This window comes from Eublepharis macularius, chromosome 12 (assembly GCF_028583425.1).
Source record: "Eublepharis macularius isolate TG4126 chromosome 12, MPM_Emac_v1.0, whole genome shotgun sequence".
NCBI classification, from domain to species: Eukaryota; Metazoa; Chordata; class Lepidosauria; order Squamata; family Eublepharidae; genus Eublepharis; species Eublepharis macularius.
Genome location: NC_072801.1, coordinates 80,935,903 through 80,963,901, shown reverse-complemented (window position 1 = coordinate 80,963,901; position 27,999 = coordinate 80,935,903). Strand labels below are relative to the sequence as shown.

Below are 27,999 nucleotides of genomic sequence, written 5' to 3'. Positions count from 1 at the left end.
TGCAGGGGATTATTGGGAAAGGGACTGAAAATAAAATGGCCCATATTATAATGCCTCTGTAGAGATCTATGGCGCAGGCTCGTTTGGAATATCGTGTAGAGTTCCAGTTCTTTTTCCAGCTCTACAGTATTCCTCTTGCGGAGGGGGGACAGGGGCTGAAGCCAGGTGCCTCTTTACGGTGCTGCTGCCTTTTCATGGCCCTGCTGTGTTGGCCACTCTGGGCAGCTTGGGAGAAGAACCTGGCTGGCTGGCGGTCTGGGCTCTAGCCCTACTGGGAAGAGGTGTGGCGGCCTCAGGGTCGGGAATCACCAGCCCTTTGCCAGAAGGTCCCTCCCGTCTTCATTCTCTGAGGTGTCTCTTTCTGGCCTGGGAGGGGTTGCAACAAGCACCTTTCAATATATCTGGCTTGTAGGCTGACCTCTTCTTGAAGCCACACTCACCTAGTTGTGCAACTAAACTCCCGGCTGCTGTAACCTCCAGACTAGGCTACTGAAATGTGTTCTGTCTAAGGCGAGCCCTGACGACGACATCGAAGCCTCTGCTGGTCCATAATGCAGCAGGGAAGGGCCTGTCTGGTGTCCTTGTAGGCTGTTCTGATAGCTCATGTTGAAGAGGCACGAGGAATCGGTTTTGCCGCTTCCGTCTTGTTGCCACATTATGTAGAGATGTTCAGGCCACTGCCCTATTTCGGGGGGGGGCAAGCAGCTAGCCCCCTCTTCCTGTGTCTATCAAGACAGGCCCTCCCAGCACAGCCCACGCTGGCAGGCCTGCCCTCTCCTCTGCCTCTGGCCCACTTCCTTCTCGCTGATGGCCTTGCTCAGGCTGGGCGTAAATGAGCTGGCCCTGGAGAAGAGACTTCCCCCTCTTTCGGCACAACCCCATTGCTCAATCTGTCACACAGCCTCCGTCTTTGGGTGGGGATTGTGGAGGAACTGCAGAGCTGCAGGCAGCCCGTCTCCCCTTCCTGAAGCCCCTGGAGCCTGAGGCCATGTGGCCAGCCCTGATTCTGCTGGCCCAGCTCCTGCACAGAGGTAGGTGGGACGTGAGCGCCCCGAGGAGTGGCCTTTGGGGTTCTGTGCCTCTGCATCCTCCAGGCTGACCCCAGAGTGCCGCCTCCCCCGCAGGGGACAGCAGCCAGAGTACCGCCTCCCCTTCCAGACAAAGGTCTCTGGGGCAATGGGCTGGCACTTCTTACCTACTTCCAAAAGGCAGCCGTGTGGACTGGGAAACTCCCACCGGCGGGGGTGGGGTGGGGGGTGTCTGTCTCGTGTGGGAAAAGCTCACGCTGCTCTATGTCCCGGAGTGGCTACCACCATTCCTCCAGCCCCTCTTTGCCCCAGCTGGGCTGCCTGCTTTGGGGGGGCCTCTGGGACTGCTTCGGTTTGGTCTGGTCTTCATTTGGTCAAGACTCAATTAACCTCACATTAAGTAAGCCATAAAGGGGAAGGCAGTTTCCTTTACAAAGTGGAAGTCTTGCCCGAAGGAGGTTAACCAGGAGAAGTGCGGGCTCTGGCAAACCAAATGCAAGCAGAATGGGGCACCGAGGCTGGTGGGAAGAGAAGACAAAGAGCAGAGGGCAAGAGGAATTCCTGGAAGGCGGCAGCAGCAGGGCAGGGCAGCAGGGCGTTCCCTGGAGAGCCCAGGGGCGAAAGCCGAGCGAGGAGGGGAATGAATTCTTGGCCATGGTGCTCACGGGGTGGGGGGGGGATGCTACCCAGGTCTGAGGTGCGGCTTTCAGGAAGCCTGTCAGAAGACATGAGTCAGAGCTAACCGCAGCTGGGCTGATGGACAGGAACCAGTCGCCAGGGTTGGATGGCGCACAGCCAAGCGTTCTTAAGGAGCAGCATGTTGCTAAAAACCAGCTTCCCTTCCAGAGGCTTGGAAGGTAGCAAATTTAAAATAGATAGTTGTTGTGGGTTTTCCGGGCTCTATTGCCGTGGTCTTGGCATTGTAGTTCCTGACTATGAGCAAAAGACAGTAGAGACCCCCTCACCTCTGCAGGAGTATACCGTATACCCTGCAGCTGTGGACAAGTTTACATTAGGACCACAAAGCGTAGCATCCAGACAAGAATAAAAGAACATGAAAGACACTGCAGACTTGGACAACCTGAAAAATCAGCAGTGGCTGAACATAGCCTAACTCAAACAGGGCACAGTATCTTATTCCAGGACACCAAAATACTGGACAACACTTCCAACTACTTTGTCAGACTGCACAGGGAAGCCATTGAAATTCACAAGCATAAGCAAAACTTCAACAGGAAAGAAGAAACCTTAAGAATGAACAGAGCAGGGTTTCCAGTTCTGAAAAACACTAGGCTAACAAAACACTCTATACCCAACAATAGCCCTGCAGAGAAGATTAGCACATCAAGCACCAATCCATATGCAAAAGAACCTCCTCAGGATACAGTGAAGCCTCCCGCCATTAGCATTCCACACCCTGGGAAACTCTTACAGGATGACTCAGCTCAACCCCACCCCTCCTGAGCAGATATAAATGACCTGCCAACATCTTTTCCACACTGTGACACTGAGAGATCTCTGTCTTTTGGTGCTACACCCAAACGTCAGGAACTACAATGCCAAGACCACAGCAATACAGCCCAGAAAACCCACAATAACCATCGTTCTCCAGCCGTAAAAGCCTTCGACAATACATTAAAATAGATACTTGAAAAAGAATCCAGAGGGAATCCAGGTAATTACAGGCCAGTTAGCCTAATGTCAGCTGCAGGCCAACTGTCACTGACTGTTAATAAAGACAGAAATGCTAGGCACAGAGAAGCCCATGACTTACCGAGGAAGAATCAGTCAACATCTGGGGTTTGCCACTGCTAGGTTACCCGGTCTCCTGCTATGGTGGAAGACCGCCTATTCACACCACGGCTCCATCAGCCAGTAGGAGAAAAATTAATTTAAAAATTTCTCTTGGTTTGATGTCGCTCTGGGAATCACGGGAAACTCTATTGTTCTGCCTACAGATAACAGTGATTAGTTCCCTGGGGGAAAATGGCTACTTTGGAGGGTGGACTCTGTGGCATTGGACCCTGCTGAGGCCTCTCCCCCCCCCCCCGCCCCCGAGGCTCTATTATTCCCAGGCTCAATCGCCAAACTCTCCGGGAATTTCCCAACCCAGATTTGGCAACCCTATTTCCGCTTTTGTGTTGGAAGTGACATCATGTGTTGGTGCACCTGTCCCCACCTGCAGTTTCTCCAAGTAGGTTGTTAGCCTGAGGAGGCAAGGGTGGGATATAAATATTTTAAAGAAATAATCCTCTCAAAGAATTGATGATGCGATAGAAGATTCCTTTACAGAAGGCAGAAGTCAAGCTGATTCTTCCTCAGAAAGACTCGGGTGTCTAGCCCCCCATTTCCCTCATTGGCCTGCAAAGCAGTGGCCGGGGTTGGGGGTAATTGCCAGGAGGTGACCCCCCCCCCAGCTCAAGGCAGGAGATCATATAAGACACAATGAGGCTTGCCAGCACCTTGCTGGGGGTGGTGACCCCCTGCTCCGAGCCTGCTGCCCCTTCGCCACCACTCACCTGGCTGATGGGGGAGATTGAAGGGGGAGATGGCTGCACTTGAGTTTATTCACAAATTCAGAATAATAGAAGCTCCCCTGCCCCGGGCTGAACACAGGATTTTTGTCTCACTACAGATGCTGATTTCTGCTCTAAGAAAACAGCATTATACCATTATACCCTTACTTAGAATCATAGAACTGGAAGGGACCTCCAGGGTCATCTAGTCCAACCCCCTGCACAATGCCGGAAAGTCACAACTACCTCTCCCACACACAACATCCTTGCAACATCCTCCCACCTTTGGGCTGGGAGAGAAAGGGATCTTTATTCTTACTTCCAGAGGAGTTAGCCGTGTTAGTCTGTAGTAGCAAAATCAAAAAGAGTCCAGTAGCACCTTTAAGACTAACCAATTTTATTTTATTGTAGCATAAGCTTTTGAGAATCAAGTTCTCTTCATCAGATGCCTGATCCGAACTGGTCAAATACAGAAGAGGAGGGGAGGGGAAAGAACAGGACATATATCACAAGAAGACAGGATGCAATTAGTGTGAAGGCAATCAAAACATTCCTTTGCTTGTAAATGTAAACATCTCCTTTTGGTGTGGAGTCAGTTTGCCGCAGTGAAGGTATACAATTCCTATGTAGTATAAGCCCTCGATAACCACAGCTCTCCCTGCCAGTCTCTGGGCTCCCCCAGACCACGCCTCTGTAAAGGAAATCTGTTACCTGTGATAATGTGATAACCATTCATAGTCTCTATTCAGTCCCAGCTTGACAGAGTCAAATTTGCATATGAATTCCAATTCAGCAGCCTCCCATTGGATTTTGTTTTTGAAGGGTTTCTGTTGAACCACAGCGACTTTTAAGTCTTTGGTGGAATGTCCTGGTAGATTGAAGTGTTCTCCCACTGGTTTTTGGACGTTTCCATTTCTAATGTCAGATTTGTGTCCATTTATTCTTTTGCGTAGAGGTTGGCTGGTTTGTCCAATGTACAGAGCAGAAGGACATTGTTGGCACATGAGGGCATATATCAGATTGGAGGATGAGCAGCTGTAAGAGCCAGAGACAGTGTAGTTGATGCCATTGGGTCCTGTAATTGTATTCCCTGGGTAGATATAGGGGCAGAGCTGGCATCTGGGTCTGTTGCAGGGCCTGGTACCTGTGCTGGTGGCCCTGCTGGCCGATTCATGATTGTAAGTGAGAAGTCGTTTAAGGTTGGGGGGCTGTCTGTAGGCAAGGAAAGGTCTTCCACCCAGAGAGAGGTATCATTTTCCAGGATGGGTTGTAGCTCCCTGATGATACGGTGGATGGGTTTGAGCTGGGAGCTATAGGTGACAACCAGTGGTGTTCTGTTGTTAGTTCCTTTAGGTATGTCCTGGAGCAGACTGTTTCTGGGTACTAGTCTGGCCCTGTTGATTTGTTTCTTCAGCCAAGCCTTACGTTACAACCGTATCTGCTCCGATGCTCTCGACTGAGACTCACACTTAAGAGATTTACAACAAGCATTTTTGAGACTACAGTACCCACCAAATGAAGTGAAGAAACAAATCAACAGGGCCAGACTAGTACCCAGAAACAGTCTGCTCCAGGACATACCTAAAGGAACTAACAACAGAACACCACTGGTTGTCACCTATAGCTCCCAGCTCAAACCCATCCACCGTATCATCAGGGAGCTACAACCCATCCTGGAAAATGATACCTCTCTCTCAGAAGTCCTGGGTGGAAGACCTTTCCTTGCCTACAGACAGCCCCCCAATCTTAAACGACTTCTCACTTACAATCATGAATCGGCCAGCAGGGCCACCAGCACAGGTACCAGGCCCTGCAACAGACCCAGATGCCAGCTCTGCCCCTATATCTACCCAGGGAATACAATTACAGGACCCAATGGCATCAACTACACTGTCTCTGGCTCTTACAGCTGCTCATCCTCCAATCTGATATATGCCCTCATGTGCCAACATGTCATAAGAACATAAGAACATAAGCAAAGCCATGTTGGATCAGGCCAGTGGCCCATCCAGTCCAACATTCTGTCACACACAGTGGCTAGAAATCCAGTGCCATCTAAAGGACTGTCAGTGAGGCCAGGACACCAGAAGCCCTCCCACTGCCTTCCTTCCAGCACCAAGACAACAGAGCACCACCTCCCCACAAAGAGAATACCATCTATCTCCTGTGGCTAATAGCCACTGATGGACCTCTGCTCCATATATTTGTCCAGTCCCCTCTTGAAGCTGGCAATGCTTGTAGCTGCCACCACCTCCTGTGGCAACGAATTCCATGTGTTTATCACCCTTTGTGTAAAGTAGTATTTTCTTCTATCTGTTCTAACCCGACTGCTCAATAATTTCATAGAGTGCCCACGAGTTCTTGTATTGTGAGAAAGGGAGAAAAACACATCTTTCTCGACCTTCTCTAACCCGTGCATTATCTTGTAAACCTCTATCATGTCTCCCCTCAGTCGTCTTTTCTCCAGGCTAAAGAGCCCCAAGCGCCTCAATCTTTCCTCATAGGGAAAGTGTTCCAACCCTTTAATCATTTTAGTTGCCCTTCTCTGTACTTTTTCCAGTGCTATGATATCTTTTTTAAGGTGTGGCGACCAGAACTGTACACAGTACTCCAAATGAGGCCTCACCATCGATTTATACAGAGGCATTATGATACCGGCTGATTTGTTTTCAATCCCTTTCCTAATAACCCCTAGCATAGCATTAGCTTTTTTTATGGCAGTCGCACACTGTGCTGACGTTTTTAGTGAGTTATCTATCATGACTCCAAGATCTCTCTCTTGGTCAGTCTCCCCCAGTTCAGACCCCATCAACTTGTATTTATATTTTGGATTTTTGGTTCCAATGTGCATTACTTTGCACTTGGCTACATTGAACCTCATTTGCCACATGGATGCCCACTCTTCTAGCCTCGACAGATCCCTTTGGAGGGATGTCCTTCTGCTCTGTACATTGGACAAACCAGCCAACCTCTATGCAAAAGAATAAATGGACACAAATCTGACATTAGAAATGGAAACGTCCAAAAACCAGTGGGAGAACACTTCAATCTACCAGGACATTCCACCAAAGACTTAAAAGTCGCTGTGGTTCAACAGAAACCCTTCAAAAACAAAATCCAACGGGAGGCTGCTGAATTGGAATTCATATGCAAATTTGACTCTGTCAAGCTGGGACTGAATAGAGACTATGAATGGTTATCACATTATCACAGGTAACAGATTTCCTTTACAGAGGCGTGGTCTGGGGGAGCCCAGAGACGCCTGGTGTGGGCTTTGTTTGTCAATTATCTCAGCCTGAGTGCGTGTGGGCTTTCGGGGACCACAGTTCTCTTTGTCAGATGCAGCTGGCAGGGAGAGCTGTGGTTATCGAGGGCTTATACTACATAGGAATTGTATACCTTCACTGCGGCAAACTGACTCCACACCAAAAGGAGATGTTTACATTTACAAGCAAAGGAATGTTTTGATTGCCTTCACACTAATTGCATCCTGTCTTCTTGTGATATATGTCCTGTTCTTTCCCCTCCCCTCCTCTTCTGTATTTGACCAGTTCGATCAGGCATCTGATGAAGAGAACTTGATTCTCGAAAGCTTATGCTACAATAAAATAAAATTGGTTAGTCTTAAAGGTGCTACTGGACTCTTTTTGATTATTCTTACTTGTATCTGATGATGGGAGCTTTGACTCTTGAACACTTATACCTGTAAAATCTTCAAAGGGTAACTGGACTCATCTTTCTGTTCTGTTTAATTTGTGCTTAAATTATCTGGCGTTGGGGGTGAAGTGGCCAGGTTTGCAAATGACACCTTATTAAGGGTGGCAAGACCCAGAATGGATAATCAAGAGATCCAAGAAGATCTCTCCAGGCTGGATGAATGGGGCACAGCCTGGCAAATAAGGTCCGAAATACATGTGAAGCATGTTCTCAGGCGTGGCCTGAGAACCAGAAAGCGCAATGCTTTGCTAGTCTTTTCCATTCTCCAGGTGGGAAGGGCTTAGGGGGCTTTTGGGATGGAGTTCTCCCTTTAAGAAACGGCAGGGGGCAGACAGAGAGAGAGGAGAGCCTTTGTGCGAGGCGGGGAGACACCTTGAGGACTTCAAAGGATACACCCCAGGAACATGGTCGAGAGAGAGAGATGGTCAGGAAGGTTAAACTGAGGTGAACCTGGAACTAACAACACTTCTACAGCCATCTGGGCTCTGAGAAGGAGAGGGAACGGGACCTGCAGCTAGAAGAGTCCTCTTGGAGTATACTTGGAAGGCGAGGATGTCGACAGAAGGCCCCTTTCCAGTCACCTGCATGGAGTCTGCCGTGTTTGTTTTCCTCCCGGAAGAGAAGGCGGACTTCGCTTGGCAGAAGTGTAAGCTGGTCAGGCTTTTGGAGGAGAAGATTCAGAGCCTGGAGGAGAGGATCGCCACCCTTCAGGAAATCAACGAAGGGGAGGATTTTACTGAGAAGAGCCTGGGGGGCTCTGCACAAGCATGAAGAAATAAGTCCAAGAGAAGAAGGAAGAGTCGATCTCCCTTCTGAGTTTCCTCTTGGTTCTGCAATACAAACCGGAAGACGTGGACTCAGGTGACGCTCTGGTCCACTGGAGCTCAGGAATCATTTTGAGGTGCTTGAGATGGTGACGGAGACGAGAGCGGAAGGAGAACCACAAAAGCCTGGAGGAGGGAGTGAAGAGGGCATGGGGCCACACGGAAGTGGAAGAAGACGGAAGGTGGTGGTCGTCGGGGACTCTCTGCTCAGGGGTAGGGAACGTCATGTGTCCAGGCCAGATCCCCTACTCCGAGAGATGTGTTGCTTGCCGGGAGCCAGAATTCAGGATATTACAAACGGACTACCAAAATTGATGAGACCGACTCATCAGTACCCATTTGTGCTGGTTCACATGGGAACTAATGACACAGCTGCAAATACCATTGCAAGAATTAAAGAGGACTATGAAGCTCTTGGAAGGCAGCTGAAGACAGCGGGGGCACAGGTGGTATTCTCTTCTATACTTCCTGTCAAAGGAAGAGGAATGCAAAGGGAACAGACAATACTCGAGGTGAAGCATTGGCTGAGGTGGTGGTGCTGGCAGGAGCGCTTTGGGTTCAGGGACCACGGGATAAGTTTCCTTAGAGAAGGCCTTCGAGCACATGATGGGCTTCACCTCTCAAGGGCAGGGAAGAAAATGTTTGGAAAGAACCTGGAGAGCTTCATCAGGAGAGCTTTAAACTGATGCCGCAAGGGGAAGGGGATGATCAACATGGCGACTTCAATGATGAAGTGAACACAGTGGGGACCCACCTGGGTAGGACAGTTCAAACAAAGGTACAAGGCTACAAGAGCCTATATACCAATGCCCAAAGTATGGGTCATAAGAAGGATGAGCTTGAGCTTCTCTTGCAAACAGAGGGCTACAATATAGCAGGAATTACTGAGACTTGGTGGGATGATTCCCATGACTGGAATGTGGTAGTGGATGGGTACGAGCTGTTCAAGCAAAACCGGAAGGGTAGAAGAGGAGGCGGAGTGGCATTGTATGTGAGGAGAGGGCTTGATTGTCAGCAAGTTCTGGAGGATGCGGTTGACAGCCCCATGGAAAGTATATGGGTGGAAATAAGGGGAGGAAGGACAAAGGGTATTGTTGTTGGAGTCTGCTACAGACTGCCTGACCAGGGAGAGGAAATGGATGCTGCCCTCCTTGAACAGATTGGTAGAGTATCCAGACATCAGAACCTTATAATTATGGGTGACTTCAACTTCCCCAATGTATGTTGGGAAACAAGCTCAGCAAAGCGACAAGAATCATGCAACTTCCTGACCTGCCTGGCCGATAACTTCCTTTTTCAAAAGGTGGAGGAAGGTACAAGGGGCTCAGCCATACAAGGCTTAATATTAACCAACAGGGAAGAATTGGTAGAGGAGATGAAGGTGGTGGGGACCTTAGGGGGAAGCGACCATGTCCTCCTTCAATTCCAGTTTCTGTGGGGGGCCAAGGAAGTTCGTAGCCAGACTCGTAGGTTAGATTTTCGTAGGGCCAACTTCGATGAACTCAGAGGCTTGATGAGAGTCATTCCGTGGGGGAGTGTGCTGGAAGGGAAAGGAGCGAGTGAAGGGTGGGCCCTTCTCAAACACGAGCTTTTGCAAGCTCAAGCCCTCACTATCCCAGCAAGACGGAAATACGGTAAGGGCTCCAAGAAACCGATGTGGATGTACAGAGACCTCCACAATAAGCTAAGGGAGAAAAAGGAAATTTTCAGGAAAGGAAGAGAAGGACAGACCTCTAAAAAGGAGTATATGAGGGATACTAGGTACTGCAGATCAGCCATCAGAGAGGCCAAAGCTCAGTACGAGCTGGGTCTGGCCAGGAGGGCTTGCTGCAATAAAAACTTCTACAGATATGTGAGAAGCAAACACAAGGTAAAAGAGGCAATTGGACCGCTGTTGGGAGTGGAAGGAGAAACTCTGATGGAGAACAGAGAAAAAGCAGACAGGCTTAATGACTTTTTTGCCTCTGTTTTCTCCCTGAAGAACTCAGGCACATCTAGAGATAGTAGAAAATGTGGCAGGACACCTGAGTGGCTAATTGACATTGACAGAGAGGTTGTGGAGAGGCATCTGGCTGCACTGGATGAATACAAATCCCCTGGGCCGGATGGGGTGCACCCAAGAGTGCTGAAAGAACTTTCCAGAGAACTTGCAGAACCCCTGTCCATCATCTTCAAGGCCTCCTGGAGGACTGGGGATGTGCCACAAGATTGGAGTAGAGCAAATGTTATCCCAATCTTTAAGAAAGGGAAGAAGGATGACCCGGGAAACTACAGGCCGGTCAGTCTGACTTCTGTTGCTGGGAAGATATTGGAACAGATTTTAAAGGGATCAATCTGTAAGCATCTGAAGGACCACTCAGTGATCCGGGGAAGTCAGCATGGTTTTGTCCCTAACAGATCTTGCCAGACCAACCTGGTTTCCTTCTTTGATCGAGTGACCAGCTTACTGGATCGGGGGAACTCTGTCGACATGATTTATCTGGATTTCAGTAAAGCTTTTGATAAGGTCCCCCATGACATTCTGATGGGCAAACTGGAAGACTGTGGAGTGGACTATAGGACAGTTCGGTGGATAGGGAACTGGTTGGAGGACCGCACCCAAAGAGTGGTGGTCAACGGCGTTTCATCAGATTGGAGGGAGGTGTCCAGTGGGGTGCTGCAGGGCTCGGTTTTGGGCCCGGTACTTTTCAATATTTTTATCAATGATCTGGATGAAGGAGTGGAAGGGCTGCTCATTAAATTTGCTGATGATACCAAATTGGGAGGGGTAGCAAACACCCAAGAAAATAAATTAAAATTCAACAAGACCTGAATACTCTGGAGAAGTGGGCGGTTGTGAACAGGATGCAGTTCAACAAAGACAAGTGCACATCTGGGCCACAAAAATGTGAAGCACAAATACAGGATGGGGGATACACTTCTGGGTTCTAGTGTACATGAAAGAGATCTTGGGGTAAGAGTGGACTGTAAACTAAATATGAGCAGTCAGTGTGATGCGGTGGGCAAAAAAGGCAAACTCAGTCTTGGGTTGTATCAAAGGGGCCATAGCATCGAAATCGCAGGAGGTTATAGTCCCTCTCTATACTGCCTTGGTCAGGCTGCACCTGGAGTATTGTGTGCAGTTCTGGAGGCCTCACTTCAAAAAGGATGTGGACAAAATCGAGAGGGTGCAGAGGAGAGCGACGAGGATGATCAGGGGTCTGGAGACTGAGCCCTATGAGGAAAGGCTGAGGGCCTTGGGAATGTTTAGTTTGGAGAAGAGGAGGTTGAGGGGGGACATGATTGCGATCTTTAAATATTTGAAAGGCTGTCATTTGGAGGAGGGCAAAGAGCTGTTCCAGTTGGCAGCAGAGGGTAGGACCCGAAGCGATGGGCTTAAATTACATGCACAAAGGTACCGGCTGGATATTAGGAAAAACTTTTTCACAGTCAGAGTAGTTCAAAAGTGGAATCAGCTGCCTAGGGAGGTGGTGAGCTCCCCTTCGCTGGCAGTCTTCAAGAAGAGGCTGGATGAATATTTGTCAGAGATGCTTTAGGCTGATCCGGCACTGGGCAGGGGGTTGGACTAGATGGTCTCTGTGTGGCCCCTTCCCACTCTGTGTGATTCTGTGATTCTACCTGTCTTGAACAACATAGGGATATGATTTAGATCTAGACAAAGAGGACAGTGTTGATCACACCTGTTTGATTTTTCATTTGCTCAGAAGCTTTTGCAGTTTTTTGCCATTCAACTGTCTGCTTTTTTGTTGTTTATATACTTAAATGATAAAAACTTTTTTTTTCTGAAATGGAAGCCATTTGGTCTTCTGCACCTTCCCCAGCTCTGCAATATACTTTTCGAGATATAGTGACCACAACTGCACACTGCACTCGAAATGAAGTGGCACCATAGATCTATACAGGAGCATCATAATACTGGCCATTTTGTTTTCAGTTCCTTTCTTAATAATCCGCAGCATGCAGTTGGCTTTTTTCACAGCTGCTACACAAAGGGTTGATATTTTCATTGAGCTTCTGCTACAACTCCAGATCTCTTTCAGTCTCTGCCGGTTTATACTCCTTCCACATATATTTAAAGTTAGGGGTTTTTGTTCCAGTGTACCTCACTTTACACTTGATTGGCCACATTATGGCCTATTTAACAGGTTTAGAGAGATCCTTTGGATCTCTTCACAACCTACCTTGGTATCACCTGCAAGCTCAGCTATTGCAGCGCTCACACCCAATTTCAAAGCATTTACGGCATCCGTCCCAGCCCCCGCTCTCCTGAACTGTCCTCATGACCAGCGTGCAGCATGAGACTGGGGGGGGGGGGGCGAGAGAAGGGAGGTTCAGGGCATCAAATATGACGGTTTCATCTCTTTTTCATTTTTTTTACTGGGGTGGGGGGCATTTGGCTTTTCCATGTCAGGCCAACCCTGTCAAAAGGTGGCTAGAGGTGCTAGAGAAACGTTCTGGTGTCTTGGCAAGTACAACATCTCAACAGCTTTCCCAACAGAGACGCTGGTCCCAGTTCAAGCAGAATCCACAACATTGAACGCAGTGCCAGCCAAGAGCAAGCTGCCCCTGGAGAAATGCCGGGAAGGGGAATCCCAACAAGGTGATCCACTTTGGGCTACAGGGGCAGGGAACCGGCTCCCTCCAGGGTACAAATAGTCTGTGTTTGGGGGTGGGCATGCTAATGTTGCCTGTGGGATCCACTCCAAATTCTGTCATCTGAAAATGTTCCTTGCAGAGTCGCACTTCTGGGGCTGGGCTTCAAATACCTGGAAATGGTTGTTTGTGTGGCCTGGTGGGGGGTGTCAGCAAATGTTGAGGAGCCAAAGGAAAACGATCAAAAGGTAACAGCATTTTGCCATCAGGGCCGAAGGCCAGTCCGCGTGTGGGAAGATCAATCCAGCCCTATCCTGATAGCCCATAAGCCACAGCATAGCCGCCCATGGGGGGCTCTGCCACCATGCCAGCACCTCCGGACCGTTCCCCATGGGCCTTCCGCTGTGGGGGTGAAGGCAGCATGCACCTCCCCAAGGGCCCAGACGGCAGCAGGGAGGCGCCCGCATCCCTAAGCAGTCCTGGCAACAGCCACCAGTCAGTGGGTAGCATCCAAGGCAGTCCCCGAGTGGCTTATATGGAGGCAGCCAAACACCACCCTCCAAAGCAGCCACGGCCCCCCAGGTGTCATGTGCCCCCCTCCGAGGAGCACCAGAAGACAGGGAGGGGAGGTCTGCTGAGGACAGAACCCCAACAGAGGCCTGTGGCCTGAGTGGCAGGAGCCCTGGAGTCAACGCACAGTGCCCCACAGATGCAGGAGGACTACGGGCAGCAGGGCAACAAGGGGGGGAAGCACAACAGCCCCCCTGCCACCCCATAATTACCCCCCATGCCATGGGGTTGTGCTGCCTCAGCCTGCCCCATAAATGCCCACTGCTAACCTCTGCTGTGGGAGTCAGCACTGCTAGGGGGGCACCTGGGGGGTTATGTAAAGCTGGGGAGGGGCTGTGATTGGGTGTGGGGAGGTGTGTCTGGCCATGTGCACACGTGTGTGATTCGGGGCACCCATAGTCAACATCCTGAGCTATGCTGAGGCTTGTGGGGGGGGGGGACCGCCGCCGGGGGTGGGCTTTGCCTGTCCCATTGCATGGATGCCTATGGGCTACACCACGTTTTCGTCAGAGTAACTTGATGCTGATTGCGAAGGTCATTCCTGGGCTGGAGGGGCAGGTATGCTGGCGTACCTCCAGTGGCCAGCTGCAGCGGGGGCCTGTTGGCCGCTGGCCATGGCACTGCCGCACTAGCCTAATGCCTCGTCGACTCCGAGGCCTTTTGTCTTCCCGCCCCTAATCGTGCTATAAAGGTGTGCAAAAAGCCAACATATTTGACAAGCTTCCTGCAGCAGTGTCTATTTGCCAGCACAGCCTCTTCGAATATTCTGACCTAGGCACCCACCGTTTAGCTTGCTGGTTAAGAAGCTTGGGAGGTGTTGAGAGGTTTTGTTTAACTGGAGCAATTCCAACTTTGGCTCTTATATCCGAGCTCTGTTACTTCGACTCGTGGGCAGCTGAAGGACATCTTCCTGTGAGACCGCGCACCCACCCACCCCCCGCCGCCCCGTAGAGCCACTGGCCTCGTTTCTGAGAGCTCTCCGGGCTCCTGCCTGCCTTGACTCACCTCCCTCCTCCTCCTCCCCGGAGAACATCAGAGCCACCTGTCCCTCAAGTGACAAGAGCGCGTCCTCCAGCCTGCCTTCGCCCTCCTCACCTGCCTCCTTTCTTCACAGACAGCTGTGTCTGCCTTAAGGAATTCCAGATCTGCCAGCCCCTCCAGCTCTCTGCCTGGGTGGACGCATCCATCATCCTGCCCTGCGACTTCACTTACCACCAGGACTGGGAGCCATCCAGCGATGTCCAGCTGCACTGGCGCTTGGGAAGTTTTCATTCCACGAACTTCTTGTTCAACTACAGCAGCAGAAAGCAGTACACACACCCCAATTTCCATGGGCGGGTCTCTTGGGTGGGGAACGACAGACAGACCGACACAGCTTCGATTCAAATCGGGGCTCTCAGGGCGTCTGACTCCCTGCTTTATTTCTGCCGTGTTTCCGTGATGACAGGTGATAAAAGGGAGGAATGGCAAACCATCAATGGGACCAACCTGACGGTCACAGGTGAGCCTCCACCCCTCCTGATGCATGGCCCCCCCTCCATCTCACAGCAACCCCCCCCCCCCGCACGCACACACACACACACACCCCTGCTCTCTCCCAGTTGTCCTCTACAGCAGCCTTCTCAGCTGGAAGTCTCCCCGCAGCAGGACAGCTGGATGGAAGGAGGGCGACCTGGCAGAGGGGAGGGGGCCAGGAAACAGCGCACACCCCACACACTGCAGGCCAAGTGGCCATCTATGGAAGAGCTTGGGTTAGGATAGTTGCACACACCACGGGGGTTCAGTCAATCTGCTTCATTTGCAAAGCACACTGGGCGGGCGGGCGGGCTGGCTGGCTGGGACCCCCTCCCCCTCCCCCTCCCCCTCCCCCTCCCCAGGATTCCTACTGGAGCACCTCCAGAGAAGGATGCTTGTTCCGCCAGAATGACGGCGACCTCTCGCTTCCTTCCCATCAGCTTCGCCCCCGTCCCCCGGCCTCCACGTGGGGGTGCCAACTGGGGCAGCCCTGCTTGCAGCTGCTGTCACCCTGGGCCTGGTGGCATTCCTCGTCGCCCGCAGAAAAGGTAACAGGGCAATTGTTGCTCCAGGTGTGAGGAGGAGCCAGCCCTTCTACGGCTCTCCTGACAGGCTGCCCACAAAACACGAAGGGCATCAGAGGGGCTCTGCTGGGTCGGCCTCACGAGGGCCCATCCAGCCCGGCATGCCCTCTCGCCCAGCAGCCAACCAGTTGCCTCAGAGGGCCAGCGACCAGGGCACAGGGGCCACGGCCGTTGAGACCGGGACTGTCCAAAGCCCCTGGGACAAGATGCCTCACCACCGACTCCCGAGTATGCCACAAAATCCTGGGATAAGAGGGCGGGTTGTTGGATGGATTAAAAACTGGCAAACCGCAGGAAGCAAAGAGTGGGAATAAATGGGGCGGTTCTCTCAACGGAAGAAGCGAGCAGTGGGTCCCACAAGGTCAGTATTGGGACCAGTGCTGCTAATTTGTTCATAAGTTATCTGGAATTGGGGGTGGACAGTGTGGTGCCCAAGTTTGCGGAGGACACAAAATTATTCAGGGTGGTGAAAACTATGGCATATTGTGAAGAGCTCCAAGGGGGACTCTCTTAATGAGACGAGTGGGTAACCATGTGGCAAGTTAAGTCCAACATGGGTAAGTGTAAGGGGATGCACATCTGAACAAAAAAAATACTAATTTTAAATATATATTGATGGAACCTGAACCAACTGGAAGAGACTGGAAGAGAAAGAGATCTTTGTATTGTCGAAGGCTTTCACGGCCGGAGAACGATGGTTGTTGTGGGTTTTCCGGGCTGTATTGCCGTGGTCTTGGCATTGTAGTTCCTGACGTTTCGCCAGCAGCTGTGGCTGGCATCTTCAGAGGTGTAGCACCAAAAGACAGAGATCTCTCAGTGTCACAGTGTGGAAAAGATGTAGGTCATTTGTATCTACTCAGGAGGGGTGGGGTTGAGCTGAGTCATTCTGTAAGAGTTTCCCAGGGTGTGGAATGCTAATGGCGGGAGGCTTCACTGAATCCTGAGGCGGTTCTTTTGCATATGGATTGGTGCTTGATGTGCTAATCTTCTCTGCAGGGCTATTGTCGGGTGTGGAGTGTTTTGTTGGCCTGGTGTTTTTCAGAACTGGAGCCCATGCTCTGTTCATTCTTAAGGTTTCTTCTTTCCTGTTGAAGTTTTGCTTATGCTTGTGAATTTCAATGGCTTCCCTGTGCAGTCTGACAAAGTAGTTGGAAGTGTTGTCCAGTATTTTGGTGTCCTGGAATAAGATACTGTGCCCTGTTTGAGTTAGGCTATGTTCAGCCACTGCTGATTTTTCAGGCTGTCCAAGTCTGCAGTGTCTTTCATGTTCTTTTATTCTTGTCTGGATGCTACGCTTTGTGGTCCCGATGTAAACTTGTCCACAGCTGCAGGGTATACGGTATACTCCTGCAGAGGTGAGGGGGTCTCTGGAAGATGGAACAAGTGTTTACCAACCACACATCCAGACAGAAGCAGAAGTTTAACAAACTACAGGAAAAAAGACAGACAAGCCCAATGCTCGACAATGCACGCATTGTCATCAATCTGACAGACCGTCAACTCTCACCAGAAGAAACCTCCATCTTGGCAAAGGGAGGAAACTTTGCAGTCACCCCCACCAGAATTCCTGTGGAAGACATCATTGCAAATGTAGAAGCTGCCATCCGTCATCTACCGGAAGAGGAAGCTGAGGAAATAAGAGGAGAGACAGCCAGGATTCTACGAAAGGCAAAGCTTCCCACCAGCAATTTAACACGCAAGGAGAGAAATGCCATCAAGACCCTCAATGCAGATCCAGACATCATCATTCTACCAGCTGATAAAGGCAATGCTACAGTGATCATGAAAACGGAGGAATACAAAAAGAAGATTAAGGAACTCCTGGACCCCTCCACCTACAAAAAACTAAAACGAGATCCCACTTGCAAAATCACCAGGCTAACAAATGCGCTGATCAAGAATTCCTCACTACATCCCGACACGCACAGAAAACTATGCAAGACTGAAGCACAGCCACCTAGACTATATGGACTCCCCAAAATACATAAAGATTCAGTCCCACTCCGACCCATTGTGAGTGCCATTGGTTCACCGACATATGAATTAGCTAGACATCTGGCAGATCTCCTGCAGGACCACATCGGGAAAACCTCGTCTTACATCAAAGATTCAGCAGATTTCATCAACAAAATCAGTTCTCTGAAACTCAATCCACAAGACATACTTGTCAGTTTTGATGTTGTATCCCTGTTTACCAAGGTTCCAGTAAAAGACACTATTGCACTGATTAATCAGATTTTCCCAGAGGATGTAACAGCCTTATTCCATCATTGTCTGACAACCAGTTACTTCCAATGGGACAACGAATTCTATGAACAGATGGATGGGGTGGCCATGGGGAGCCCACTCAGCCCAGTTATAGCAAACTTCTACATGGAACATTTTGAAAAAACAGCTCTAGAATCAGCACCCCACAAACCCAGTGTATGGTTCCGGTTTGTGGATGATACATTCATCATTTGGAGCCATGGGGAGGAAGAATTGAGGGAGTTTTTGAATCATCTCAACAACATCCACCTGAACATACAATTCACAATGGAGAAAGAAAGTGAGGGAAAACTCTCATTCCTGGATACCTTGGTCATCCGCAAAGCAAACTTTCAGTTAGGTCACAAGGTCTACAGGAAACCAACTCACACTGATCGGTACTTACACAAAAACTCCAATCACCACCCCCGACAGAAAAGAGGCATAATGAAAACATTAGTGGATCGTGCAAGACGGATATGTGAGCCGCGCTTTCTCAATGAGGAAATTAATCATCTAAACCACGCACTTCAGGCAAATGGCTACTCCAGAAATGAAATCCGAAGAGCAATCAAACCCAGGATGAATCAAACAACCAAAGAAAAACAGTCTCCCACAGGAAAAGTGTTTTTGCCATATATCAAAGGAATTACTGATCAGATGGGAAAGCTTATGAAAAAGCATAACCTTCAAGCAGTATTCAGACCCACCCGAAAAATACAACAGATGCTACGATCAGCAAAAGACAGCAGAGACCCCCTCACCTCTGCAGGAGTATACCGTATACCCTGCAGCTGTGGACAAGTTTACATCGGGACCACAAAGCGTAGCATCCAGACAAGAATAAAAGAACATGAAAGACACTGCAGACTTGGACAGCCTGAAAAATCAGCAGTGGCTGAACATAGCCTAACTCAAACAGGGCACAGTATCTTATTCCAGGACACCAAAATACTGGACAACACTTCCAACTACTTTGTCAGACTGCACAGGGAAGCCATTGAAATTCACAAGCATAAGCAAAACTTCAACAGGAAAGAAGAAACCTTAAGAATGAACAGAGCATGGGCTCCAGTTCTGAAAAACACCAGGCCAACAAAACACTCCACACCCGACAATAGCCCTGCAGAGAAGATTAGCACATCAAGCACCAATCCATATGCAAAAGAACCGCCTCAGGATTCAGTGAAGCCTCCCGCCATTAGCATTCCACACCCTGGGAAACTCTTACAGAATGACTCAGCTCAACCCCACCCCTCCTGAGTAGATACAAATGACCTACATCTTTTCCACACTGTGACACTGAGAGATCTCTGTCTTTTGGTGCTACACCTCTGAAGATGCCAGCCACAGCTGCTGGCGAAACGTCAGGAACTACAATGCCAAGACCACGGCAATACAGCCCGGAAAACCCCCAACAACCATCAGAAAGAGATCTTGTTGGAAAGTTTAGCAGAGCAAATAAAACAGCAGACATAAGCGGCACAGACACTGGTGCGTTTAGCTTCTATAAAGAGAGTTTACGACAAAGTTAGGGTAAAAGGGTACAGGGACAGAAAATAACAAATAGCCTATCTAAGCTCCATGTTGTTGATTTGTTCTCTCTCTCTCACACATCTTTATGTAACTCAAACTGCAACTCACCCTGTAATTGATCCTAATTGATCCTAATTGCCCCCCAATAAGGATATTCGATTTTAGGGAATAATATCACCCTCTTTCTGGTGGGTGATTGGTTGACCCTATGCAATCTAGCTATCATTAGTTAAACACAAACATCCGTTAAACTCTTTCATGACAGAAAGGTTGACGCTTGCTAAAAACCCAAAACATTTCGAGGTTATAGTGGACAGCCTCATGAAAATGTTAACTCAGTTTATGGCAGTGACAGAAAAGACAAACTCTATGCTGGGATTATTAGGAACTGAAAATAAAATGGCCAATATTATAATGCCCCTGTATAATGCCCTACGGTGAGGACTCGCCGTGTATCACAAGGACATTGCAGAGCTGAGAAAAGTACGCTGGAAGGCAATCAAGGTGATTCCCAAGGTTGGGGCACCCTGCCTATGAGGAATGGCTGGAGAGCATGAGATTTTTCAGTCAGGGGCCGTTTCCACACAGCTTACCTGAAGCCGGGCCATGGCGCAACGTTGCAGATTATGCCGGGGAAAATGCAAAATACCGTGTTTTCTCACGTGAGTTTTGCGCAACGTCACGCAAAACTCGCAAGAGAAAATGCGATATTTCGCATTTTCCCCAGCATGATCCACAACGTTGCGCCATGGCCCGACTTCAGGTAAGCCGTGTGGAAACGGCCCAGGTCTAAGTGGAGCTATAATTGAGATTTATAAAATTATGCCTGGGGTGGAGAAAGTGGATAGAGGGAGCTTTTTCTCCCACTCTCATAATATTAGAACTTGGGGACACCCAATGAAGTTGCTGAGAAATAGGTTCAAGGCAGACAAAACGTTTTGCAAGAAGTAATTAAACTGGAACTCACTGCCAGTGGACACAGCGATAGCCAAGAGAACAGATGGCTTTAAAGGGGGTGGGGGTTAAACAGATTCCCAGAGAAGTCCATCAACAGCTGCCCGCCACGGTTCCTTGGGGGGGGGGGTCAGCCTCTGCAGGGCAAGTGATTGGCCCCTGTGTGAGGACCAAATATGCATTAAGGCAGTCATGGATCCAATTCATGGCCACTCGCACCATTTTAGAGGAAAATTTAGCCATTTAAAAATGGCTGCAGGCCCCCTGGTGTGGGCCAGGCAATCTTGCTCCCCCCCCCATTTTAGCATCTGAAATTGATGCCAGGGGAAGAAAGGCAAGACTGTACAGTGCCGGGACGCCATGGGCCTGTGGCGGGGCCTTCACGTTAGTTTTTACATGGCTCAGTTCTCCTCCAAAATGGTATTGGCAGCCATGGCTTGGGCCCCTGGTTGCTGTGATGGGTCCTTTGGGACAGTTGCGGCATGTGATGGGCCACTGGCCTGCTCCAGCCGGCCCTTCTCACCTTATGTTCCTCTGTCTCTCCCCCCCTCCCCCCTCCAGGTCATTGCGGAAAGCGAACCCGGAGCAGGTGAGTCCGCTGGGATGGCCTAGATCGTCCCTCCGCTTGCTCCTGCAGCGGGAGGCCCTCGGCACTGTGTTACTCTACCAGAGCACACCCGCAGGTTGCGATGGGGCAGAAACATCAGTCGAAGCCAGGCCAGGGAGGCCCCAGCCAGCTGCCACGGCAGGCCTCCCCTGCCCACGGACCCCCCCCCCCCGCTGGGCCCTTGCCAGCTGATCTGGCGCAAGGTCGGGGCTGCACTCGCTGCCCCTGGGAGGAGCCCCCAGTCCAGCCCCTCTCTGGGTCTCGCCCACGGGGCCGGCTGCGCTCTGAGCGCGACTCTCGGTGCTTTCTGCTGCAGGCGAGCCGCCAGCCGAGGCCAGGGCCGGCAAGAGGCCGAGCGCCACGAGGGCCCCCCCAGAGGTGGGTGTGTGTGCGTGTGGCGGGGGGGGCGGGACTCGATGGCCCGAGGAGGGAGGGGCGTGCGGTCCTCCCCCTCCTCACAGCCGCTCTGTCTTCAAGGCGCCAGCGCCCCCCGCCGGGAAGACGACGACGCGCAGCCTCCCCCGCGAGTCCTCTCGGCTCCCGGGCGGGAGCCGGACCTGGTCTACGCCGCCTTGCTGCTTTCCGACGCCCTGAAGAAGGCGCCGCCGAACAAGGCCCGGGACGCAGAGGAGGAGACGACCTACGCCTCCGTCCGGCACTGAGCAGGCAGGCGGCCTTCCGGCCTCCCCCTGCCCAGCGACCTCCGCGCCGCCTGAAAGGGGCTGCTGCGTGCGTGGCTGGCTGGCTCTTCAGGGCTCAGCGCGGCCTCCTTACAGGGCGTCGAGAGGAGCCCGAGGCTGCAAATCCGGCATGAAGACGGACTCGGGCGCGTGTGTTGTGCGCGCACAGTCCCGGGCAATAAATCCGAGTCGAAGTACGAACATGCGGGACTGCTGCTTTGTTCCCGCGCCCCGACGCCTTCCCCCCCAAAGGCAACCGCGGCCGCGCCGCAACGCCCGGGGAGGGAAGCCGGGCTGGCGGGCGGGGCTCCGGCGCAGAAGAGGCGCATGGCTGCGGGGGCGCGCCCTCCCCTCTGCTGCGGCAGCCCACTCGACGGCAGGCGGCGCCCTCCGGCAGGACTCCCGCGGGGCGGGCCGGGGCGGGGCCTCGCCCGATAAGGTCCGAACCGGCTGCGGCTTCGCCGCGCAGTGCCTCGCCATGTGGGTCCGCTTCGCCCCCTTGCGCTTGCCCCTCCGCCGGCGCCTGCAAACGGCCGCGGTCCTGCAATGGGTCTTCTCCTTCTTGGCGCTGGGTAAGGCGGCGGTGCCGCTCCCGACGGGCCTCTGACGCCCCGCCGGGCTGCCTTCGGTGGCGGGAAGCCGCGCGACGCTCCCCCTCCTGTCCGGCGAGGGCAGCCTGGCCGCGACCCGCCCCCCCGCTCTTCTTCCGCGCGAAGCCTCTGAGCACGTGCAGAAGGGCCCGGCGGCCGGCCGGCCAGCCTGAAGGGCCGGGCCGAGGGCTTGCAGCCCGGCCCGCGGGTGGGCTGGGTCCGCTGCCCGCGCCCGGGGCTGACGCCGGGCCGCCGCCTTGCCTCCTTCCAGCGCAGTGCTGCCTGGGCCTCTTCCTGCTGCTGCTGCTGGGCGACGGCTGGCTGCTGGCCGTGCTCTACGCCGCCTGGCTGTACCTGGACTGGGAGACGCCGGCCCGCGGGGGACGCCGCTCGGCCTGGGTGCGCGGCTGGCCCGTCTGGCGCCACTTCCGCGACTACTTCCCCATCACGGTGAGCGACGGCGCGGCGTCGAGCGGCCGCTTGCTTCCCTTCCCGGGAGGCGCTCCGGCGCTCGGCTTCGCTCGCCGGCCCGGTCCTGGGAGCCCGCCCCGCTCCAAACGCTTCCTGAGCGCCAGAGTCGCCCTGAGCCCGGGAAGGGCTGCGCAGCTCGGTGCTGTCGGGGGTCCTTTTTATCCAGCAAACGACAGAAGGGGGGGGGGTGTCGAAGAGAGGCCTGGGCGTGAATCGGGCGCGACCCTGTCCTGATGTCCGCTTCAGGCGCTTCTTCTTTCAGTGCACCGACGGGGCCAGAACCTGCGACCTCTCCCGCGCCCATGGCGCCCCAGGCCGGCTTCTCTTTGCTCAGCTCCCTCTTCCCGTTCTGTCAAGTGCTGGATGCGTATGAGGGAGATGACCCCCCCTGCCCCCTCCGCATTGCCCCAGGGGCAGCGAGCTCTGGAGTCAGCGTCGCTGGCCTTTGGGGCGTTGGCTTTGTGGCCCCAGACCCGCCTTCACAGAACCGTGTCTGTAGCCCAGGAGGGGGCCGTGAGCCCCCGGACAAACTCGCAGGCCTCGGCCCACCAGTGGTACTTTCCTCCTGCCCTTCCTTCCCCCACAGAGCTGGGGCGGTTCCTCTGCCTGGAAGATGGGGCTGGGGGCCCCCCAGGCCTGCTGGCCTTCGTGGCCCTGATCCTGGCGCTGGCCCTTGTTTCTTCACCCTGCAGCTGGCGAAGGTGGCTGACTTGGACCCCACGCGCAACTACCTCTTTGGCTTCCACCCCCACGGCGTGCTGGTGGCCGGGGCCTTCGGAAACTTCTGCACAGAGGCCACGGGGTTCCAGGAGCTGTTCCCGGGCCTCACCCCCCACTTGCTGATGCTCCCCTTCTGGTTCAAAGTCCCTTTTTTCCGGGACTACATCATGAGCGGGGGTGAGCAGGGCAGCCCCGGGTGCGGTGGGAGGGGAGGGGGCCTGGAAGCCAAGGGTCTCCCCAGCTGAGGTGGCATTTGGCCCAGGCTTGGGGGGCTGCTGGCTCCCTCCCTCTGACTTCTCTTTTCCTCTTCCAGGGCTGGTGTCCTCTGAGAAAGCCAGTGTCTCCTACCTGCTCGGCCGGGAAGGGGGGGGGCAGGTGGCTGTCATAGCAGTTGGGGGGCCACCAGAGTCGCTGGATGCCCGGCCTGGAGCTTTCACGCTCCAAGTGCTGAGCCGGAAAGGCTTCATCAAGATGGCGCTGCAGCACGGGTGAGGGGGGGGGGCTGGGGGGGCAGCACACCTGGCAGTGTCTTGGAGCAGGGCTGCAGCAGGAGCAAATGTGCAAACCCAGCTTCTGAGGCCTGGCTGCTGCACAGTGCTGTGCAAAACCATGCCACAATGCTCAGGTTGTCTGAGACTGCTCACAAGCCACGGGGTGTGTTTGGGGGACGGAGTGGCAGGTGGGCAAAGGGTGAGGCTGCCCTCTTCTTTTGCTCAGGCACCTCTTTTTGCCTCCTGTTGTCAGAGCGGCCCTGGTCCCCGTTTTCTCCTTTGGGGAGAATGAGCTCTTCAATCAGGTGTCAAACCCTGAGGGCTCCTTCATCCGCACGGCGCAAGAACGGCTCCAGAAAGTCATGGGCTTGGCACTGCCCCTCTTCCATGCCCGGGGTGTGTTCCAGTACAGCTTTGGGCTTCTGCCCTTCCGGCGGCCCATTCACACTGTCGGTGAGTAGTGCAGGCAGCCGCTCTCCCGGCATCTGCAGCTGGCCTGTGTGTGCTCTGCCCCCTTTCTCGATTGTGTGGGCTCCCCGTCCTGGGACTCTGCTGGCCTTTGGACTGGGCCTGCCTGCCCTCTCCTGGGAGGGGGGGAGGGGGGATGGCTGGAGGCCGTCTGTGGGCCTGACCCAGGGACTGAGCTGCAATTTTCTCTCCGAGTTTTGCAACTGTCTGCAGTGGGCCCTGCAGGGAGGAGGACAGCTGTGGTTTTGGACTTTGGGCCCGTGGGGGGAGGCGTCCGCCTGGGTCTGTCTGAAGTGTGGCTTTTCAACCCTTGGTTTTTGGGTGAAAGTGAAAAAATTGGTCCTCCACACTCAGGGAGGAGGCGCAGAGTGAAGGCTTTAAAAAGCGACGCTTTGGGCTAAGCTACTCGAGTGCCTGATGGGAGCTGACAGCTTAGCTTTCCTCCCCCGGTGAAGGCTGGCACAATGGGGCAAGCGAGAGGCTCCTGCTCTGCGTGGAATGGGGTGGGCGGGTAGAGCCTGCTGGGGAGTGGCCTGCTGGGCCCTTGGAGCCGCCTCCCTCCGTCCCGGTTATGTGGGTACACCTAGCATGGCGAAGGACAGCAGGAGCCCCGGAGATGGGCTCAGCTCAGGGCTTGCCGTAGGTGTGACCTCAAAACTGGCTGCAGATCAGGGGTGGCCCTAGAGCAAAGAGCTTTTGTGGAAGGGGCTGGTAGTTGTTGGCAAGGTGCCTCGTTCTCTGTGGAACCCACTCTGCTCCTCTCCCACACAGTGGGGGCCCCGATTCTCGTGCCCAAGACCCCTAATCCGTCTCCGGAAACCATTGACCAGTTGCACAAGACCTACCTGGAGAAGCTCGTCCAGCTGTTTGAAGACAATAAAGTCAAATTTGGGGTGCCTGAAAACAAACATCTTAATCTGATCTAGAAGAAGACTCAGAGGAGAAAGCTACAAGCATTGCCGCTTCCCTCTCACACTTCGCTTCCCGGACTGCACTAAAACTTCAGGCTTTTTTGGGGGGGGGTGTCAGTGGGGAATCCTGGTCTCTCCCCCACCCTTGGCAGAAACGAGGCATTTCCAGTAACTGGTGTGTTGTACTTGCACCAGAGGGCAGTCCCTGAAAGGGTAGGGTGGGGCAGCATACATCCCACCCTTCCATCCAGAACTGGGATCCAGGCAGCCTGGGTGCATTGGGGGTGGGTGGGGCTGTGCTCGCTGCAGCTTTGCCTCCTGGGGTGGGTCAGCAGGTGCAGCCCCCACCACGGGTGTATGGATTTCAGAGGCAGAGGACTGCCCGCCTCTCTTGTGACAAACATTTCCGTGGAATAAAGTAGGTAACCTTCCAAGCTGGCTGTGGAATTCTCTTTGCAGGCATCTGGCCGCAAGTCTGGCTGGGGGTGGCATGTGTGACTGGCAAGCTTTCAGCTGTTGCACTTTTCCTTCCTCTGCCTGTGTGCCAGGGTTGGGGTGGTGCTTCTGCCTGTTACGCTGCTGTGGCGCAAAGCTGATGGGTGTGTGGCCTAAGCTCCTGCCCAATTGGCCTAGGACACACGTGCGTGTGTGTGTGTGTGTGTGATCTCTGCCAAACTGCACAGCCCAGAGCTGCCTTAGCTCTAAAATTAGCTTCGTCCGTGCTCGAGGCGTCTGTCCGAAGGAGGCAATGGAGAGAGACCAAACTGGCCCTCTGGGAGCAGCTCTTGCCTTCACAGGGGGCCAGGCTGGATCCTGGCTTTGGGCTGGGGGTGTCCTCTTCCTCCTCCTCCTGACTGAGGGTTCCTGGACCTCCACCATGCCTCCAGAATGTGCCCTGTTCCAGAAAGCCCTGGCAGCCCATACTCCCCCTCTGGGTGATTAATTTGGCTTGGTGGCGGTGTGGGAAAGGCACTCTTCCCATGTTCCAAAGAGTTCTTTTCTCACTTCACGTCTGGGAGAATGGTTCCCTCAGCTGTCTTGTTCTAGCAGGAGAACTGCATGGCACAGCTGAGTCCCGGGTAGCTTGGCCTTAATGGAGAGCTTGGCTCCCCCACCTTTTTCTGCCTGCCACTACCAGGAACCGGGTGATCGATGCCAGGAGAGCCCTTCTGGAAGTGGAATCTCTTTCTTTCTGGTCTTCCGAGAGCTCTCCTTCAGAGGAAGAACTCTAGCTCTGTCCTGGGCCCACCCTTTGTTTCTGCAGCAGCATCAACCAAGTCTAGGATTTTATGTGGGGCAGAATGCCCATTCTGAGATGCCAGTTTCCTGTTAAAAAACCAACTTTACATGTCTGTAAAAACCTTGGGTACAGAAGAGAAGAGGAAAATGAATGACAGGCTAGCAAAGGAGATGCAAAAGGGATAACTGAGGCACTTCTTTCAGTGGGTCTCAAACGGTGAAATAATCTTCAGCCCTGTGAAGTTACATTCTTGGGCCCTCTCCTCCACCATGGGGTTCCTCTTCTCTTCCCCAGCCAGATGAGGAGCCGAAAAACCCACCAAGCCATGGCTTCCTCCCTGTGGGAAAATGTTCTGCGGTCCGCTGTGCCCCTGTGGAGACTGACTTGCTGCTCCACAGCTTTGCAAGGAGCTATCTTGGTCTGCCCTCCTAGCCTGGCAGGCTGAAAGCTAACTATAGACTGGGTGGGGAGTAGGTTCACCTAGCCTCTGAGCAGTAGCAAAGTGCAAATTAAGCACTACTCTTCCCAAACTACGGATTCTACACAAGTTTCCCTTGGGGGAAGGTGTCATTCCCCCCCCCCCCACACACACACACACTTCATGTTCTAAAGGGACAGCAAACTGAGCACAAGCCCCGAGAACGAATGTCTGCTTGGAGCAAGCGGTTTCTCTTCCTGGGCGAGGGGCATTAACAAAGGGCAGGGGGAAGAAAAGCCTGGTGGCTTGCTAATTTTCCCTGGCCTGGGGCCAGTTGTGCTGAAAGGCTTTAGGTTTTGGAGAACTTGCTTTTTTTTTAAAAAAAAACACCCATAAAATGGGTTTTAGCAAAGATCCCTTCCTGCCTGGGTGAGGGAAGTAGCAAAAGGGGGCGGCTTTTGTGGTGTCGCCCCTTGGTCTGTGGAATGGCCCTCCCTATGATAGGCTTCTAATGAAGGGACCGATTTTTTAGAATTGTTTTTACAATCTGCTTCTAACGTAAGAATTGTATGAGTATTATTATTATTGTTAATCCGCTTTTTGTGCTGAGATCCAAAGCAGATTACATACTGCAAGTGAATACAATATAATCAATAGCTAGGACATTGATGGCAAAAATAAAATGATCTCATTCAATGAGAACAGAGAAAATGAGGTATGGCGGCTGCAAATTTGAAAACCAGCCTAAAGCTAAACTCACAGATGAAATCTTACTGAATTAAAGCATAAGTAATTTACACAATCCCCAATATGCGGATGGCGCTCAGCTCGTCATAACTGTCCAAATCACTGCAGGATGCATCAGAAAACGGAGGTTGCTGCCTGACGGCTGAGGTCAAATGGCGTAACACGGGGAGAGCCGTGGCTGTCCACCTATGAGCCGCCAAGCCGTGAAGAACTTTGAATGTGGTCGTCATGACCTTGAAGAGGAGCGGTACGCGTATTCTGGCAAGCTCCTGAAAGTAAACGAGCAGCGTTTTGCACCAGCTGGAGTCCCTGAGTTGACTCTGAGGAGAGACCTACTTATAACAGCAGCAACAACAACAACATTTTATTTATATACCACCCTTCAGGACAACTTAACACCCACTCAGAGTGGTTTACAAAGTATATTATTATCCCCAGAACAGTCACCTGGTGAGGTGGGTGGGGCTGCTAGAGCTCTGGAAGAGCTGGGACCGACCCAAGGTCACCCAGCTGGCTTCAGGCAGAGGAGTGGGGAATCAACCCGGTTCTCCAGATCAGAGTCCCGCCGCTCT

The 27,999-nt window shown here is 52.7% G+C and overlaps 2 protein-coding genes across 5 annotated transcripts; both read left to right on the top strand.

Annotated features, from left to right (window-relative positions):
* The first annotated feature begins 817 nt into the window (after positions 1–817).
* On the top strand, positions 818–21,353 carry PILRA (paired immunoglobin like type 2 receptor alpha). Of its 4 annotated transcripts, none has more exons than XM_054994785.1 (7): positions 818–1,031; positions 12,584–12,685; positions 14,363–14,749; positions 15,204–15,311; positions 20,646–20,673; positions 21,008–21,069; positions 21,169–21,353. In XM_054994785.1, the coding sequence occupies exons 1-7, from the start codon at positions 833–835 to the stop codon at positions 21,351–21,353; spliced, it is 1,071 nt and encodes a 356-aa protein (XP_054850760.1). In that variant the 5' UTR covers positions 818–832. The 4 variants fall into 4 exon arrangements, with proteins under 4 accessions (XP_054850760.1, XP_054850759.1, XP_054850762.1 ...); XM_054994784.1 differs by having other exon boundaries at positions 12,572–12,685; XM_054994787.1 differs by lacking the exon at positions 15,204–15,311 and having other exon boundaries at positions 12,572–12,685.
* A 56-nt stretch (positions 21,354–21,409) lies between these two features.
* LOC129340171 (2-acylglycerol O-acyltransferase 2-B-like) lies at positions 21,410–25,456 on the top strand. Its single transcript, XM_054994783.1, has 6 exons — positions 21,410–21,943; positions 22,233–22,411; positions 23,125–23,329; positions 23,466–23,640; positions 23,897–24,096; positions 24,883–25,456. Exons 1-6 carry the CDS (start codon positions 21,502–21,504, stop codon positions 25,035–25,037), a joined length of 1,356 nt encoding a protein of 451 aa, XP_054850758.1. The 5' UTR covers positions 21,410–21,501; the 3' UTR covers positions 25,038–25,456.
* The last annotated feature ends 2,543 nt before the right edge of the window (positions 25,457–27,999 follow it).

What these genes read in the sequence shown, in the direction of transcription:
- PILRA (XM_054994784.1), top strand. Translation starts at nt 833, where the DNA reads ATGAGCTGGCCCTGGAGAAGAGACTTCCCCCTCTTTCGGCACAACCCC. An exon ending in GGAAGGGGAATCCCAACAAG is followed by an intron (nt 12,686 to 14,362) that starts GTGATCCACTTT and finishes CTTTCTTCACAG; the next exon opens with ACAGCTGTGTCTGCCTTAAG. An exon ending in GACCAACCTGACGGTCACAG is followed by an intron (nt 14,750 to 15,203) that starts GTGAGCCTCCAC and finishes CCTTCCCATCAG; the next exon opens with CTTCGCCCCCGTCCCCCGGC.
- LOC129340171 (XM_054994783.1), top strand. Translation starts at nt 21,502, where the DNA reads ATGAAGACGGACTCGGGCGCGTGTGTTGTGCGCGCACAGTCCCGGGCA. An exon ending in CTTCTCCTTCTTGGCGCTGG is followed by an intron (nt 21,944 to 22,232) that starts GTAAGGCGGCGG and finishes GCCTCCTTCCAG; the next exon opens with CGCAGTGCTGCCTGGGCCTC. An exon ending in AAGATGGCGCTGCAGCACGG is followed by an intron (nt 23,641 to 23,896) that starts GTGAGGGGGGGG and finishes TCCTGTTGTCAG; the next exon opens with AGCGGCCCTGGTCCCCGTTT.